At 38.0% G+C, this 14964-nt stretch overlaps 1 protein-coding gene across 1 annotated transcript in view; it reads left to right on the top strand.

Moving 5' to 3' along the window:
* The window catches only part of LIMCH1 (LIM and calponin homology domains 1), a 172900-nt gene that overhangs the window by 96137 nt on the left and 61799 nt on the right, over window positions 1-14964 (top strand). Inside the window, 3 exon segments of the mRNA XM_053976123.1 lie at window positions 5027-5133; window positions 8180-8210; window positions 11207-11317. Of these exon segments, the coding sequence (XP_053832098.1) occupies window positions 5027-5133; window positions 8180-8210; window positions 11207-11317 (249 nt within the window).

The raw sequence follows: 14964 nt of genomic DNA, 5'->3' as shown, positions 1-14964 counted from the left end.
GGAGGTGCCGTCAATTCTGGTGTGCTCTCAGCCTTCCTCTTCTGGAGGTTAACCATCCTCGGCTTCTAAGTGAATGTGTCCTAACTATGATCCATTTCCTTCCAAATCTACTGATTTGGAGTTTGCCACAGAAAACAATCTTTTACGACATGTTATTTTATATATACAGCAAAGCATATTGGATGAACAGTAAAACACACACACACACACACACACACACACAGAGACACACACACATATCTATTGTTAAACATGTGTATATAGTTAAACATACACAGAAAAAGCATCTTGGAGAGTAACACATATATGCACATATGTATATATATCTGTATATATATATACATACACACACACACACATATATATATGAAAAGTTCCCAGCCCTTCTTATAGAAGTTTTTTCCTGATGGACTTGAACTGAATATTTCAGTATTTCTATGAACCTGTGAATCAGGCAAGATCCACTACTTTTATATAGATAAATTATCACTACTACTTACTTACATAAAATAGAAAAATAAGGGAATTAGGAAGAAATGTTGAGAGCAAGCAAAAGGCTTTTGAGAGTCTATTGACAACTTGACAACTTCTCAGAAAAGCAGTTTTGAATTTTTTTTTTTTTTTTTTTTTAATTTTAGAGATCTTCTCATTTATTCTGGAGCCAGGAAAATATCAGCATTCCAGAAATTAAAAAGGCCACCTGTTTGTCTGCAGCTGTCCTGCAAAACAGAGCAGTGCTACGGGCAGCTAATAATATCTCCAGCTTACAGAAGTGGCATGTATTTGGCATTTTATTCAGTATTCTGGGCAGATATACAGCTTGGCTTGCTTTTATTTTCCCCAAGTTTATCTGAATATCTCATCCAGGCCATGCAGTAGCACATCTGACAAACGATGGCTCCACAGTGCTAAGCTTTAGAATCGATTTGCAGTGCGAATAGAGTGAGACTGTTTTGTATGTATTGTGGCAGATGAAAGCAATGGAAGTGGGCCAAATTCAAGCTGTTTGCCATTGCATCTGATCAGCAGATCCTATGGAGAGAATTTGCCTGCTGTGAATATTTGATTCTCGCTAGCTTGAACTATCTTGTGCGTTGGCAGTGCTACTGTGTGAATTTGCAGTGGCTTTCCAGGGTGTCTGTCCTACTCAACTGCCAATTTCTGGGGGTTTTTTTACAGGGTTCAGGATTTTGTGCTCCACTTAGTGCATGAGGAATATTGCTTAATGCTATACATTGAACATTTTTTCATATTTATAACATACAGATTAAAACAATATATTAGAAGTGAGTAGTGTGTTATCTTTCCCTCTCCCTTACTCCCTCCATGCACCTTCATAAAGGTAACCCCTCTGCCACCTACTCTCTCTGCATTATCTTCAGATGATTGTCCTGGCAAGGTGAATTTGTAGTGGTGAGTCTGTCAGATGACACACCAGAAAGGATGAAAAGGTGATGGTGTTGAAATGCAGTTGTGAGCGGGAGCATTTTTCCCTTCCTTCCCATGCATCCTTCTGACTAAGTTCTCAGTGTGTCGGTGCTCTGCACCCTTATCCGTCCATGACCCTTCTTACTGGTTCATGGCTGGCTTGCCTGGGAGTTTGCAGTTTTGTGATGGTTAATTTTTTGTTTCTGAAATTCAGTATAGTGAAACATTTACATTAATAATTTTTGGTTTTCGGTACTTACAAGTAAATGACATTGCTTGTAGTGCTGATGTAACAGTAACTGTCAGGACTCTGCAGAGGCAAGCAGAAGAGGGTTGGGATTTAACCTGTCAGTGTATCCTGTGTCTGTCACCACACTGAAGCATTTATCTTCTCTGTACAGCCTGTTTAGACTTTCTGTCATTTTATATATTAAGCATAGATAAAATTATATAGTTATCTGTGATATCTATAGATTACAGATTTATTACGTATAGATCTATATAAATATAGATATTTATGGACATAAAATTTTATATTTTAAAATAATAGAGAAAATTTGCAAAATAAATTTAGGCTGTAACCTATCAGCTTTTTCTTCCTCTGTGTGTATGAAGGACAAAAGCCAGAAGAAGATTTTTGATTATACAGTAGTGTGGGATAAAACCAAGAGGAGCCAGCAAGAGACAGTTCCAGGTCCTCTGGGGCTGTAGGAAATGATGTGCTGACCAAGTGACCAATTCTCTGTCTACTCCAACACTGCAGCTGCAGAAAGTAATGGCTGAGAGAAAAGCAGTATCATCTTCATTTAATGTACTGAGGAAATTGTGTGATAGTGCCTCGTAGGAGCTGTCAGAGGGACCAAATTCTGGCCATGTGTCTTCTGAGAGCACTGTAAAAGATACCACTCTGTTAGCTGAGGCACAGCAGCTGGCCACCCTGAGATCCTTGCCACTGCAGTGTGACCCATTTGCATGACCTATTTAACTCTGCCAAGTTGTAAGGAGCTGGGCAGGCACATTAAATGTGTCTTTTCAGTCATCTATTTAAAGTAGGGATGGTTTTTATATATTGCTATTTGTAAACCTTTTTTTTCTGCTTTCTTCAGTTTCTTCAGCAATAACAAAGAGTTGTGTTTTAGTTGATTACAAAAAATGCATAATTGCAGCTAACAGACATTGAACAATAAATCCTCTTGAAAGATAAAAGCAACATTTTATGAGAACTGAAGAAATCAGGACCTGGTCAATGCAAGGTGTAGTAATCCTGGTTAACTTCAAGACTCCTTTCTCCCTTTAGTGGCTTAGGAGTGCTTTTCTCCAGTGACTCAGTGGAACTAATAAATGTGAATTTCATCTGTACTAGAGTAAACCAGGAAAAGTTTCATTTTGCAGTAGTACGGGATACGTTTTTTGGCTTGGGGTTAGACAGCCTAGGCAGGTGTCCTTGAGTAAATATATCACTTGAAAGTATTTTCTTTGTTGGATTTTTCTTCAATCCTTTTAAACAAGTGCAATTTTTAGGACCATTGGGAAATAAAAGCTATGCGATTTTTAACAAAAGCGGAAGCTTCTTTCGGGGCTCACTGATTGCATCTTGTTGGCACATGTGGTTATTTGTGCCCATATAAGATACCAGCTTTCTGAGGAATTGTTTGGGTGATAGTGTTAGTGACTGTTGGCAAACATTATTCATATGATGACCATCAAAATAAAGGCATGTAGCCAAACAGGAGTAGGTGACACTGGTTTTTTTTTTGAGAAGTAAGCATTTGTTCATCAGCAGAAGAACCAAGTTCCCAAACTATGTGGCTGCCAAATAACTGGTATTTTTGTTACTGCTTATCATAAACTCAGGCGTGAACTTCTGGCATAAAGATGGGTGCAATTAGTTATCTTCACCATTCGTCCTCCTTTGATTGTTTTCTAAGTCTGTTAGGTTACCATGACCTCCATGTCCAGTACATTTTTTGTTAAATTTGGAAATACTGTTAGGAACTTTTTTGAATGCTTTTGCATTTTTATTTGATATATTAGATTTACACATTGCTCCACCAACCATTTGAGAGTGACCAGGACTGTCCTCCATCAAAGACTAAATATAAGAGTTATTCATGATGCAGTTGGAAAAATTATAATGCAAACAGTAAGCCAGATGGAAAATTTTACAGGCATCTTTTCATGTCATGAATGATGCTGTCTCTCTGGGTTATGGGGCTCTCTGCTCTCTCAACTGCTGTTCCTTCTCCCCCTGGCTCCCCTCCAGAGCTGTTAAGTTTCAGCCAGGGAAGAAAGGGAGATTTGAACTCCTCTGAATTTCCAAGTCTCTGTTTTCTGTGGTGTGGCTGGCGAGCTTTGTGTGTGAGAGTGTTGGCATGCCGAGAGCCGCGGCGATTTGCATGCTGCTTGCAGAACAAACAGGGCTGCTCTCCCCGAGCCCCAAGGAAGGCTGGAGCAGATGTGGGGAGAGCCCTGCTCACCAATCCTGCTCTCTCATGCAGGGTGGGTAAAAGCTGAACACCGCCAGGCTCCTCTGCTTCCCAGTTTTTGTGAAAACGGGTCTCCACCACATGCTGTGGTTCTGTTCCTCTGTAACTCTTCATGTGGCAGCTTAGCTTTAGGTTTGAGATAAGCCTCAAAGAATATCAAGCTGTACATTGTAAATTTACTCATCCACTCATCTACCATTGCAGTTGCTGGTCTAGAAACATATATCTAAAAACCTATTCTCTACTAGCTGCAAGATTTATCCATACTCACTAGTTCTGTAACAGGGGAGTGGTGTACATGCATATGTATAAAACCTGTATTAACTGTATATGCACACATGCAGATTCAATCTCCTTGGTGCAAACCGAAGTGTCATGGCTTGGACTTGGTTTGAAAGAGACTTGTATATCAGTTTTTACTTAGCCTTTCTTAGTTATTTTAATTTTTATACTTTGCAAAGAGTAAATCCTCCATAAGAAGTGTTACAAAATTGGGTGTTGTTTCTTCTTAGAGACAGTGGCCATATGAAGTGCAGCTTCAAGGTTTTTATTTCAGGAGAAAGCACCTTTTCTCAGTGGCTTCTGACTGGTTACATTTGGAGAGGCAAGAGAACAGTTGTGTTAACTGGCTTCCTCGGATCTGACATGCAAAGTGTTTTCTGAACAAATTGCTTGCTTAAATGGTGGCAGGCTTTTAAAAATATCTAGTCTTCCTGCTCTCTTCAAAAATCTTGCCTTTTCTACTCTGTAACATGCTGAGGTTGTGTGGCAACAGGTGGAAAAATCAGTGGGCCTTTTTCAGTTAAAAAAGTTGCCAACATCTGTGTTTGAAAAGAAGCAAGTCAACAAGCTTGTTGTAGTTGTATATCTTGAGGGAAAAAAAAAAGAAAAGGAAAAAAGTTTCATATGTATCTGGTTTTCAAACAAAATCTACCCTGACCTCTTAAATTATGTGACTGGAAATGTCATTGGTTCTTCATTTAGCTAACGGTATGACTGTTCATGAGCAGTTACTGAATTAGGGATAAGTTGGTTTGGTAAGATTTTTTTTTTTTTTTTCAGTTAAGGAGACCTTAAAGTGTTGAGATTTAATGCTTTTTGTCTCTTTTCAGGATAATATCATATTATTCTTAAGAGGCTGCAAAGAACTGGGACTTAAAGAATCTCAGCTTTTTGATCCTGGTGATCTGCAGGACACATCAAACAGAGTAACCATCAAGTAAGTATAACAACAGTTTGTGAGTAGCATGTTACAGCCTTGGGTGCATGTGATGCAATTGTAAATATTTAAGAATGAGCAAAAAGGTTATAGAACTGTAATTAGTGTAAGGCAAATAGGAAGCAGAAATTTGGGAAACTTTCAGTGTTGGGATGAATAGATTGTTCTATTCAAAAGGTTTTGTCCCAGAGACTTCAACCACAGCTCTGCAAAATAGGACAACACTTGGAGAATGCTCTCAGGCCCATGGTGTGACTCTTGGGGATGTCCTGTGCAGGCCTAGGAGATGGACTTGATGATCCTTGTGGGTCCCTTCCAACTCAGTTTATTCTGTGATTTTGTAAAAATACTGTCTTAGTTAGGCAGTGAGATTCCGAGGGGCTTAGGGGTTTTCCTAATCTAAACTGATGACATTCTTTTTTTGTCTGTCCAACTAATAAAGTACTGTAGTCTGGGGGAAAAGAAGTCACAGTTCTGTCATGTCAGATTAAATTGTTCTGATGGTGAAATATAGGACATTTAGCGGCCTCTCAGATTCTATGAGGTGCAGGCATAGCATGGTCTCTTCACTTCCCTGCAAGAGCTATAGCTTGAGACACACAGTAATTGGACCGAGGAAGTCTGTGTGAACTGGAAATGCCACAATTTAGATAGTTTTTACCAAAACCATGCACCCACTACCACACAAATTGCACAGGCCCCCTACCTTTTAAAGGCAAAACCACCCCACACTTTCATAAAATTAACAAAATTTATAATTGGTGTTTCTTAACTTCTAAATTAGTATTTAGAAAATTTCCTGAAAGTTTTGGGTCTATCATGTCATATTAGAGTTATAACAGAAGTTATTCCTCCACAGACAAGCAAATGCTGCTGAGTTGATTGAATGGTCTAATTTAATTTGGCCAAAAAGATCACTAATGAAATCCTGATCAGATATATCCATTTTAGAAAAGTATATGGAAACCATTTACTAAATTTCAGTAGCTTTTCTTTTTTATTATTCCTTTCTGGCAATGGAAGCTGGGCAAGTTTTCATGGTTTCCCAGGCATTGTCTGGGAAAATTCAAAGGCTCTGAAAATCGAATTGGCCAGTGTCCTTTTTTTAAGGTATACCATTTTTTTGCTCCTTGCCAAGTGTCTGACTCTAACATGAGGTTCTTCTTGCCCTCTGCATGGCAGTGAGTGGAGGCTATGTATTTCTTCTAAATCTGGTAATACTTCAATGAAACAGGTTCTTCATGATGTCCTGTAAAATCATTACGATGATTGACTGGAGAGAGTTGCAAAACAATCCGTAATCTTCATATAAAACCCTAATCTCCCTATGAAAACAGAGAGGAGGAGTTTTTTTTATAAAAAGCTTCATCTTTTGGGGTTGAGGATGGATGGAGTACCTTGGTGGAGTCAGGTTGAGAGGCTTTGACGAAGGTGGAGCTCGAAGCAGAGCTTTTCAGTATGTCACCAAGTTAAACCTGGCCCACAGAGCTGGCCAGGCCAATCTTAAACCTCACAGAGCTGGCCTGGCCCTCCACTGCATATGAGGGCTTCAGAGAAAGCCGCTGTAGAAATGAGCCAAATGTTTTCCTAGCACTGTCCAAGTACATACTGAGTAACTGAGTTGAGGTGTACAAGCCAAGTCCATGACTGTTTTAGAGAAATATGTTGAAGGCTGTGTTCTGCTAGCTAGTTCCCAAAGCAAAAAGGTGATTTTTTCCCTCTTTGAAGACTTTGGGGTGATTTTTTTTAAACATGGTGAAAATATTATTTGTTCTGTGGTAAAGGATGAGTGTGATATTATTGCACATGCTTAAGATAATGACATTTTAACAATTTTTTTTCATGTAGATATTAATTGAGGCATGCATTAGATTTATTTTTTGGATCACTCTGCTTATAAAAGTTATGAGCTAATGCTGTAAGGAATTTTTTGTGACTTGTTAAACAAGTCTCTTTTCCACTGTTACTTTACTAAGAAAAAAAACAGGACTGTTCTATTTTTCTTATTGTGTAGGTATTAGTGGACAAAATTCTGGCTTAAAAAGATGTTACCAAATATACTTTGTTTACCATTGCCTATGTTTAGGCTTTTGTTGTTCTAACAGATTTGAGTATATTAATTTTTGGTTTTGCCAGATAAACTTTAATATGGAGTGGTCTTACTGTTAGAGTAGAAGACAATTCCACTGTAAATAACAGGACAATCTTTACTAAATCTCAGATAGTCTTATGTAGGTTTTATAGATGTAGTGATACGTATTTCCTTCATTTTTTAATGCTTTCTTTGCTGAATTTTGAAATGTTCTTTATGTTTGCACAAATTTTGTACCTTGTTGTTTTTAACATAAAACTGCCACTCTTCCATGAACATAAGAGAAAAAAATAAATTGAGAAGGATGATGCCAATGTTCAGTCTGCGCGCTCAAGTATACGTTCAAAAAATAAATGTTTTCCATAGCACGTTCTGTTTTAAATGGCAGGGTCTTTGTTGCTTCATCCATTCACTTTGTTCTTTGTAATGTTTGTTTCCACAGAAACACCTGCAATTTTCCTTAATGTGTGCTGATGCCTCTTAATGCTTGTTCAGTTGCTTCCAGAATCTGTATGGGTTGCAGAGCAGAATCTGACTTCGATATCTGCAGAATGTATTTTAGCAGTGAGGACTTTTGTCTTCCTTTTTTAAGAAAGCAGCAACTCTGTTTAAAGGAAATATTTTGGCATTGTCCTACTTTACTGTGGGAGCATTATAAACACATTTTCTTCTTGTACTTCCAGAATTCTAATTTAATGATTGAAATAATGGTGACAAAATACTCCCATGTTATGAATAAATGAATGTGTGAACTACATCTTCTTAGCTTTTATGTATTTCCAGACAGCAGAAGCATTCAGCAGGCTTTTGTTAGGGAAAATGTGATCTGCTGCATACAGCCTCTTGGAAAGTATGTCTACTTTCTGATTTTTTTTTTCTTTTTTTTCTTTTTTCTTTTTTTTTTTCTTTTTTTCTTTTTTTTTTATCTTTGTATGTGTTTGTGTGTGCAACCAGGAATATTGACTGTAGTAGGAAGCTGAAAAATGTAAGTACATCATTTGGAGTTTTTCTTTTTGTCTGGTTAATTCTGTTATTGGCCTGATCAAGAATTATGTCAGTAAAAACTGAGTACATGAGTATTGCTGAAAAGTCCTTCTGAATACAAGCCTGACTGGGTTCTGCTGGAAATTTAGGTAGAGCTGTTATGGCAAAGCAGCCTTACAATGGAAATAAAATGGAGAACATTTGTCTCTTCTTAGATAGTCCTAGATGAGTGATGAACAAAGTGATTTCTGTGCTGTCCAGTGTGGTGTTTGCCGGGAACAGTCTGATTTGACCATGAAGCCACACTTTTGTAGCCCCTTACAAATATATAGGCATAGAGTACAGCTGCACAAAACATTTAAAATGAAGCAAAATGGCCATTAAATTGGGATACAAGGCCTTACTGTGAGATTTGCTAGCTTTCTCATTGTTCTTCCAAATAAATTAGTGTTTCCCCAGAAAGATGATTTCCATTTAACTTCAATTTCCTCTTAATTTAAACTAAGGGCAATGGTATTGGATCCTGTACTTGTTAACTAGAAAAGAAAATATCTAAATTTTGCTGGTCTCAGTTTAAAGCCTAGAAATCTGTCTGTACTTAGTTAGCTGTAAACTGGTATAATTTTTGTTTGGCTCACATCCCTATATCCTGATAGGAAATGCCAAAATCTTTTTTAATAACTCTGAAAACCAGTAATCTTAACTTCCATGACTGGAGGTTAAAAATAAAAAACCCAAACAACACCAAAAACACGCCTCCTCCAAATTGTTTCATCCTGTCTTTACCATCATCAGTAGAGAAGTATCTTCTGCACCCAGCACACAGATTTTTAGGGGAAGAATTCAGCTTTGGTATTTTAACTCTTTATGGGCACTGGCTATCTTCGTACAGATGTATTTAAACTTTAAAGGTGAAGTTTCACAAGTATCCTCCATAATGTGCTTGTAGGCAATATATGCTTTCCAGGTGCATGATCCTGCAGCCTCAGCTGGCAGTCAGCTGGAATTGCTTGCAAATGTGAAATTTTCCGCTTTCTTTTTTTTCCAAATCAAGAAAGGAAGAAGAGAGAAAGTGATTAAATGCTAGCAGAAATAAACAAAAATACCAAAAATAACATAACCTTCATCAATGTACTGAATGGCAAAATTAATTGGACAGTTTCCTGGTTGCTAGAAATACTTGTTATTTGCAAATTTTTTCATTTGATTTGAGAACATATCCTGTAAGACCTTTTTGCATTAAATTTGTCAAGTGGTTCCTTGGTTGAAGGAAAACAGTTCAGATAAAGGTTGTTTCAAGATAAAAAAAATCAACTAGCAACACCACCTCCTTTCATTCAGCACAGTAGTATTGATTTGGATGTAATTTTTTTAAAAAGAGAAAAATTTTTTTAACTTCATTAAAAATATTACTCAGTTATTTCATTACATGTATACATCTTTTAAACTGAAGAAAAATATAAACTTTATTTATATATAAAATACATATTTCACATTATGTACCACAGTTGTTTTAAAACAGAAGGTCTGTATGATGCTGCATCCTTTTCTGTCAGGGCCTCAGCTGCAGTGCTGCATAATTTTGAATGTTACACTTCAATGAAAAATGGGGATGCTAGTGCAAGTTGATAAGAAAAGTCTAGCATGTTGCTGAGGAGGAATATGGATGCATGTTTTAGGGAAGAAGAGTCCAAGAGATGTCTGTTCCCAGTGGAACAGACCCCCCCCCTTTGAGATTTCTGCTGGTCTTGTTTGCTTTAGTTCAATATATAGCATGAAGTATATGGCCCTGTCCCATCTAAACATAAAATACTGTATTTCACTTTATGAATCTTTTTTTGAAACAGTTAATGGCAACTATTATTTACTATTGGTTGCATCTCTTCTCCACATCAAAATATTTTCTGTTCATTCTGCAGTTAAATACTTTGCAATGTCATGGAATATGCTGAAATAATGAGCATTAAATGAGAAAAAGCCCTAAGTTCTAGGGTGATGGTTTGTCATTTTTAACCACTGCAAAACACTGAATTGAATTGCCTTTGATGAGCAGTTTCCAGTCCAAATAGCTGCTGCACAGGTATTATTAAAGACACTGGTCTAAGTAGAGACATATGTGGGTGCAAAAAAAGGCCTTTCCTTGCATGGTATAAATGTCAGCATTTTTGGATGTATTGGATTTGACCATCCTAAGCATCTTAATTTCTCATTTTCTAAAATGAGTGCAACACCAGCAGTGTCAGGTCAGGTATCTTTGCTACTTGCAAGAGCAAATCTTGGTCATTTTCCCTCATCAGTTTTGAAGGGATTTGTGAGTTATGGAGAGGTATCAAGTCAGAACTTGAATGAAATCACCAACTTTTATGCTGTAGTCTGATAGAAATGACAAGATACTTATGGCTTTTGATTAATCTTGGGCTAAGAAATTTTTAAACTAGCAGAAGCCTGGAAATAAATGTTCCTTACATTAAGATGATTAAAAATGTGACTCCTTTTTCTGTCCTTGAAATAGACACAGATTCACGATGCTTTTAGGCAGGCAGACATTCTAGGTACTTTGTTTATTACCTTGGTCTGAATGGTTTTCATTAATAACTACTAATATTAGTAGTCTTTAGTGATTTTTTTGTATTGAATTTAGAAACAAATTATTTATGTGTGTCTTCTAGAAGTTTCAAATCTCTTTGTCTAGTTTTTCTACTCAGATCCATCTTTTCTGTTTATTTTTCCAGGCAGACATAACACTTTTATTATTTTTATTAAAAATACCAGGGAGATAATATGTTAAGTTACATTTTTTAGGACTGTTTAAACTTTCATAGTTGTCTGATGTATTTATGTTTAACCTCTTTGACAGACACTTCCCTTTCAGTTCTGATTTATAAAAAAATCTTGTGCTGCTGTGCAGTTTAGAATAAATGAGTGATGTTGCAGGGAAGTAAATTTAGCTCCAGGACTGTGTAGATGGCTGAAATTAATTCTTATTAACTTCTGCAGGTATTAGTCACCATTTATTGGCTAGGGAAAGCAGCAAACAGCTGTACATCATATAGTGGATCAACCCTGAACCTGAAGGAGTTTGAAGGCTTCCTGGCACAAATGAGAAAGGTATCTTTTTGTTGTGTTTTGGGAATGGAAATTTACTTCAAATTACTACTCTCATAAACTGTTTCTTTCTAAATATGAGAGAAGGGGGGCTGGAGTGCAAATTCCTTAGTAAACCTCTACTTGCATCAAAAAGGTTTCTGATTCTACCAAACTGAAAACCACTTTGGCAGCCTGCTTTGTGGTGGCATCAGTGATGCAGCAAGTGATGTCAAATAGGGCTTTAGAATTGTCATGTGGCTCTTTCATCTTAATTTCCAGGGGTTTTAGTTTGAATTATTTTCATTTATGACACCAAGATTCAGCTAGTAGAGCTGAGATTCAAAAGTAACGTGGTAGGACTCACAAGAACGTAGTCTTTTTCTTCTTTAAAACATTCAGTCTCGCGGGCAGCTTTTTTGGGTTTGTGTTGCAACTTAAAACATCAAACCAAAGGATATAAATAAAACTGAAGTGGAGGAGAAGGAGATTATATTTCACCAAAGACATAGTTAGGATAAATCTGTTTTTGCCAAGCTCTAAATTCTGGCTGAAATCATATTTGGTGGTTTATGATGAGCTGATCTCTGTTGGAAGAGAAAACTTGTGATTGCTGTAGGGTGGTTTGAGGATTTTTGGTTGAGCATTCTAGCATGCCCTGAACCTCGACATCAGACACTTAACCTCATGGTTAATGCTAATGGTTAGCATTGATAACCAAACCTGCCTTTCTTTGGGATGGAAGGGGCAAGGAGACGGTGTGGAGGAAGATTGGCAGCACCCTGTGCTGGCACCACGTGTGTGTTGGACATACTGCTCAAGAAAGGCTGTGCAGATACGTTCTGCAGTCCACAAAGAGCCTCGTGCCTGCTATTCCCTCCCCACCTCACGTGATGGCCATGTCATCACAGGCAGTAGGGTTTGGGGACCATGGGAGACTCTCTGGACTTAAATTCCCCTTCAGCTCTGTGCTGCTGCAACTGTGCCAGCTGTAGGTCTTCATTCTGGGATCTCACAGGGCCAGCACCACTAGAGAGGAAGAAATGCTTGTCTGACTGATAGCAGCTCCTACACCCTGACGTGACCAGAGAACCTTAACTAGATGGGTAAAATTCCTGTTTATAAGCCCACTTCTTCTGAACAAGCAGGTAAAAATTGAGAGGAAAAGATAACATGCTGTTTCTCAGGAGAAGTTTATTTTAGTCTTCGTTTTAATGACCTGTGCTTATCACTTGAGGCTTTGGGACTTGTGAGTGATATGACTGAGCCCAAGCAATAAAAAGATGAAGTTAGTAGTTGAGTTGTTTACAAATAGAAGATGTGGAGAAGGAGCAGTTCGCACTCCAAAGGGTCTGAAAGGTGAAACAAACCCAAAAAAGGAAGCTAGCACAGAAAAATCACCAAAGTGCAGGTAGCCACAATGTTAGTGCTGCATGGTATCATGATTTATTTTTTAATGTTTAATCTCACACCATGAGGCTCGTCTTTTTCCCGGTGATATTTACCATGAAACTAATCATCAGAGCATTTTGGAGGTCCTATCTTGAAGCCTTTTGTTGGATGAAATAGGCTAGGGGCAAAAGGAAGTGTTCTTCAGGGACCTGGTGGTCGTGAAGTGCCTGGCTGGGCATTGCAGAGTGCTGCAAATTAAGGACATAAGCAAGAGGCTGGTACTTGATTTGTTGCAAATGTTGGAGCTGAGAGCAGAGTAGAGGTCTCATAAGAGCTGAAGGCCTTTAATGCACAAACAAAGCATTTTGCAGTCCTGAAAAGTCTTATTTAGGGTGACGTTGCTGTGACAGCTGCTGGCGACTTCTTTTATCATGTCCCTACTCTTGTATCCCTGCAGTATTTCTCACTGGCAATTGTTGGTTTGTATGTTACTGCATTTGAAGAGGATTTGGTTGTAAAATATAACATGTTAATCATGCTGTGCAACACTCTGATGTTCTTTTTAGCTGAGCTCAAGTGATGAAAAGACACTTTATCACATTCTCTACTGGCATTTTTTCCACAGAATTTAATAACTAAATTGACCATAAATTCAGTGTGGTTTAGTTTTTCTGTTGTAAATCCTCTCTGCCCTCCTTTTTTAATAAGCAAATCAAAAGATAGCTCTGATGTAAGTTATCTCAGACTCATCTTTTTCTATTTCTCATGCTGAAGGGGATATTAATTTCTAATTTTATTCATGCTCCTCTGTTTTTAATTTCTTTAACTCTTTGGGTACTCATTCTTCTTTACTTTTAAACTAGAAATTCCCAATGACAAAATGTGAATGGCTTTTTTATTATATTCAGTGGGTGGAACTTCCTGGACAAATGCATCTTGTATTTGGCAATCTCACTTTGAACTGCCGCTCTGTGACATACTGTGTTTTTAATTAGATAATATGAAAGACTAATGCACTGCTGTGTGTCATGCCGTGGTGTTATCAGTCCCACAGATAAGCACATTGCCACTGATAGCATTTGGGAGATGACGTTTGGTCAAGGCAGGACAAGTACCCATCTGTGTGACGGCTTTGTGTTGCGAGAGCGTCTTTGCCAAGGGGAAAGCTGTAAAGAACATGTTTACAGAAGTCTAGGATCCTGTCCTGGTGCCTGCCTCCTAATTCCTAGTGAGCAGCATGCAAAATTAACATAAACAGGCCATTGAAAGTAGGTTCTGCAGAACTCATTAGTTCACAACTGGACTGCTTTCAAACTCTGGGAGATAGTGAATGCGGGATGGGGCTTTTTGCCCAGTTGAAGTCCCTGTAGCTGCTGAGCGATTCTGTGTCATTCAAATACAGTAATTTAGGAAAATGGAAGTGTGCCTAAAGATTGAGAATAGCTGATTGGTATGAGGGGATGAGTGGATTTAAGGAATTTGGATTTTTTAAAAGATTTTTGGATCGTGTCACAAATGGGATTTTGATAGGATTTGTGGATTTGTTCTTGGCTGTGTGTAATTCATCAAGGTTTCAAGGAGACAGATTTTTGTTGTCTATTGTTTCTACCAGTATTTTAATTCACTAAGTAGAACTGGGAAAGGAAACTACATAGGATTCCTTACAACTTTTTTAGATGCATTTTATCTGGTTTTAGAATATATTTTCACTTCTATTTACTGTGAGGTTACTTAATGGCATTACCACAGTTTAGCTTGGCCTTAGGTGACCTTTGCCGCTGGCCTTAATGTGGTATTTTGGCAGATTAGTAGTGAGTGGCACTAATTAGGCCTTCTTCCTGAAAAGTTTGCAGGGCACTTGATCTGATGTCTCAGTCCCGCTTCAAGCCTCCCTCTTGTTCGGCAGGGGAGTGTTGGTGTATTACTGTAGGGCTCTCCACTCTCCATCACTTTTCTGGCAAACCTGCTTTTTTGTGGAGGCGGCCCACCAGAGCATACTGTGATATTCCTGCCTGGTCTTCTCATTGGTAATACTAGTGATGGGTAAAACCTTAGCAGTCAGGGATAGTGGGAGCTCTGCTCAATATAGCCATTGTGCTTCAGCTAGTGGTAAGCAGGGGGTGCTTCTTAATTAGGAATTAATATTCAAATGCTTCTGGGGAAAAAAAAAATCACATTCCAGCGTCTTTGGGTCACAAAATGTCAGTCTGATAATGGCACTCACATCTCTGACTTTACTTACTGTCGGGAGAGAAAAAAACAGATTTATCTCTGAACAA

This window comes from Vidua macroura, chromosome 4 (genome assembly GCF_024509145.1).
Source record: "Vidua macroura isolate BioBank_ID:100142 chromosome 4, ASM2450914v1, whole genome shotgun sequence".
Lineage (NCBI taxonomy): Eukaryota > Metazoa > Chordata > Aves > Passeriformes > Viduidae > Vidua > Vidua macroura.
This window is presented reverse-complemented; position numbering and strand designations above follow the sequence as displayed.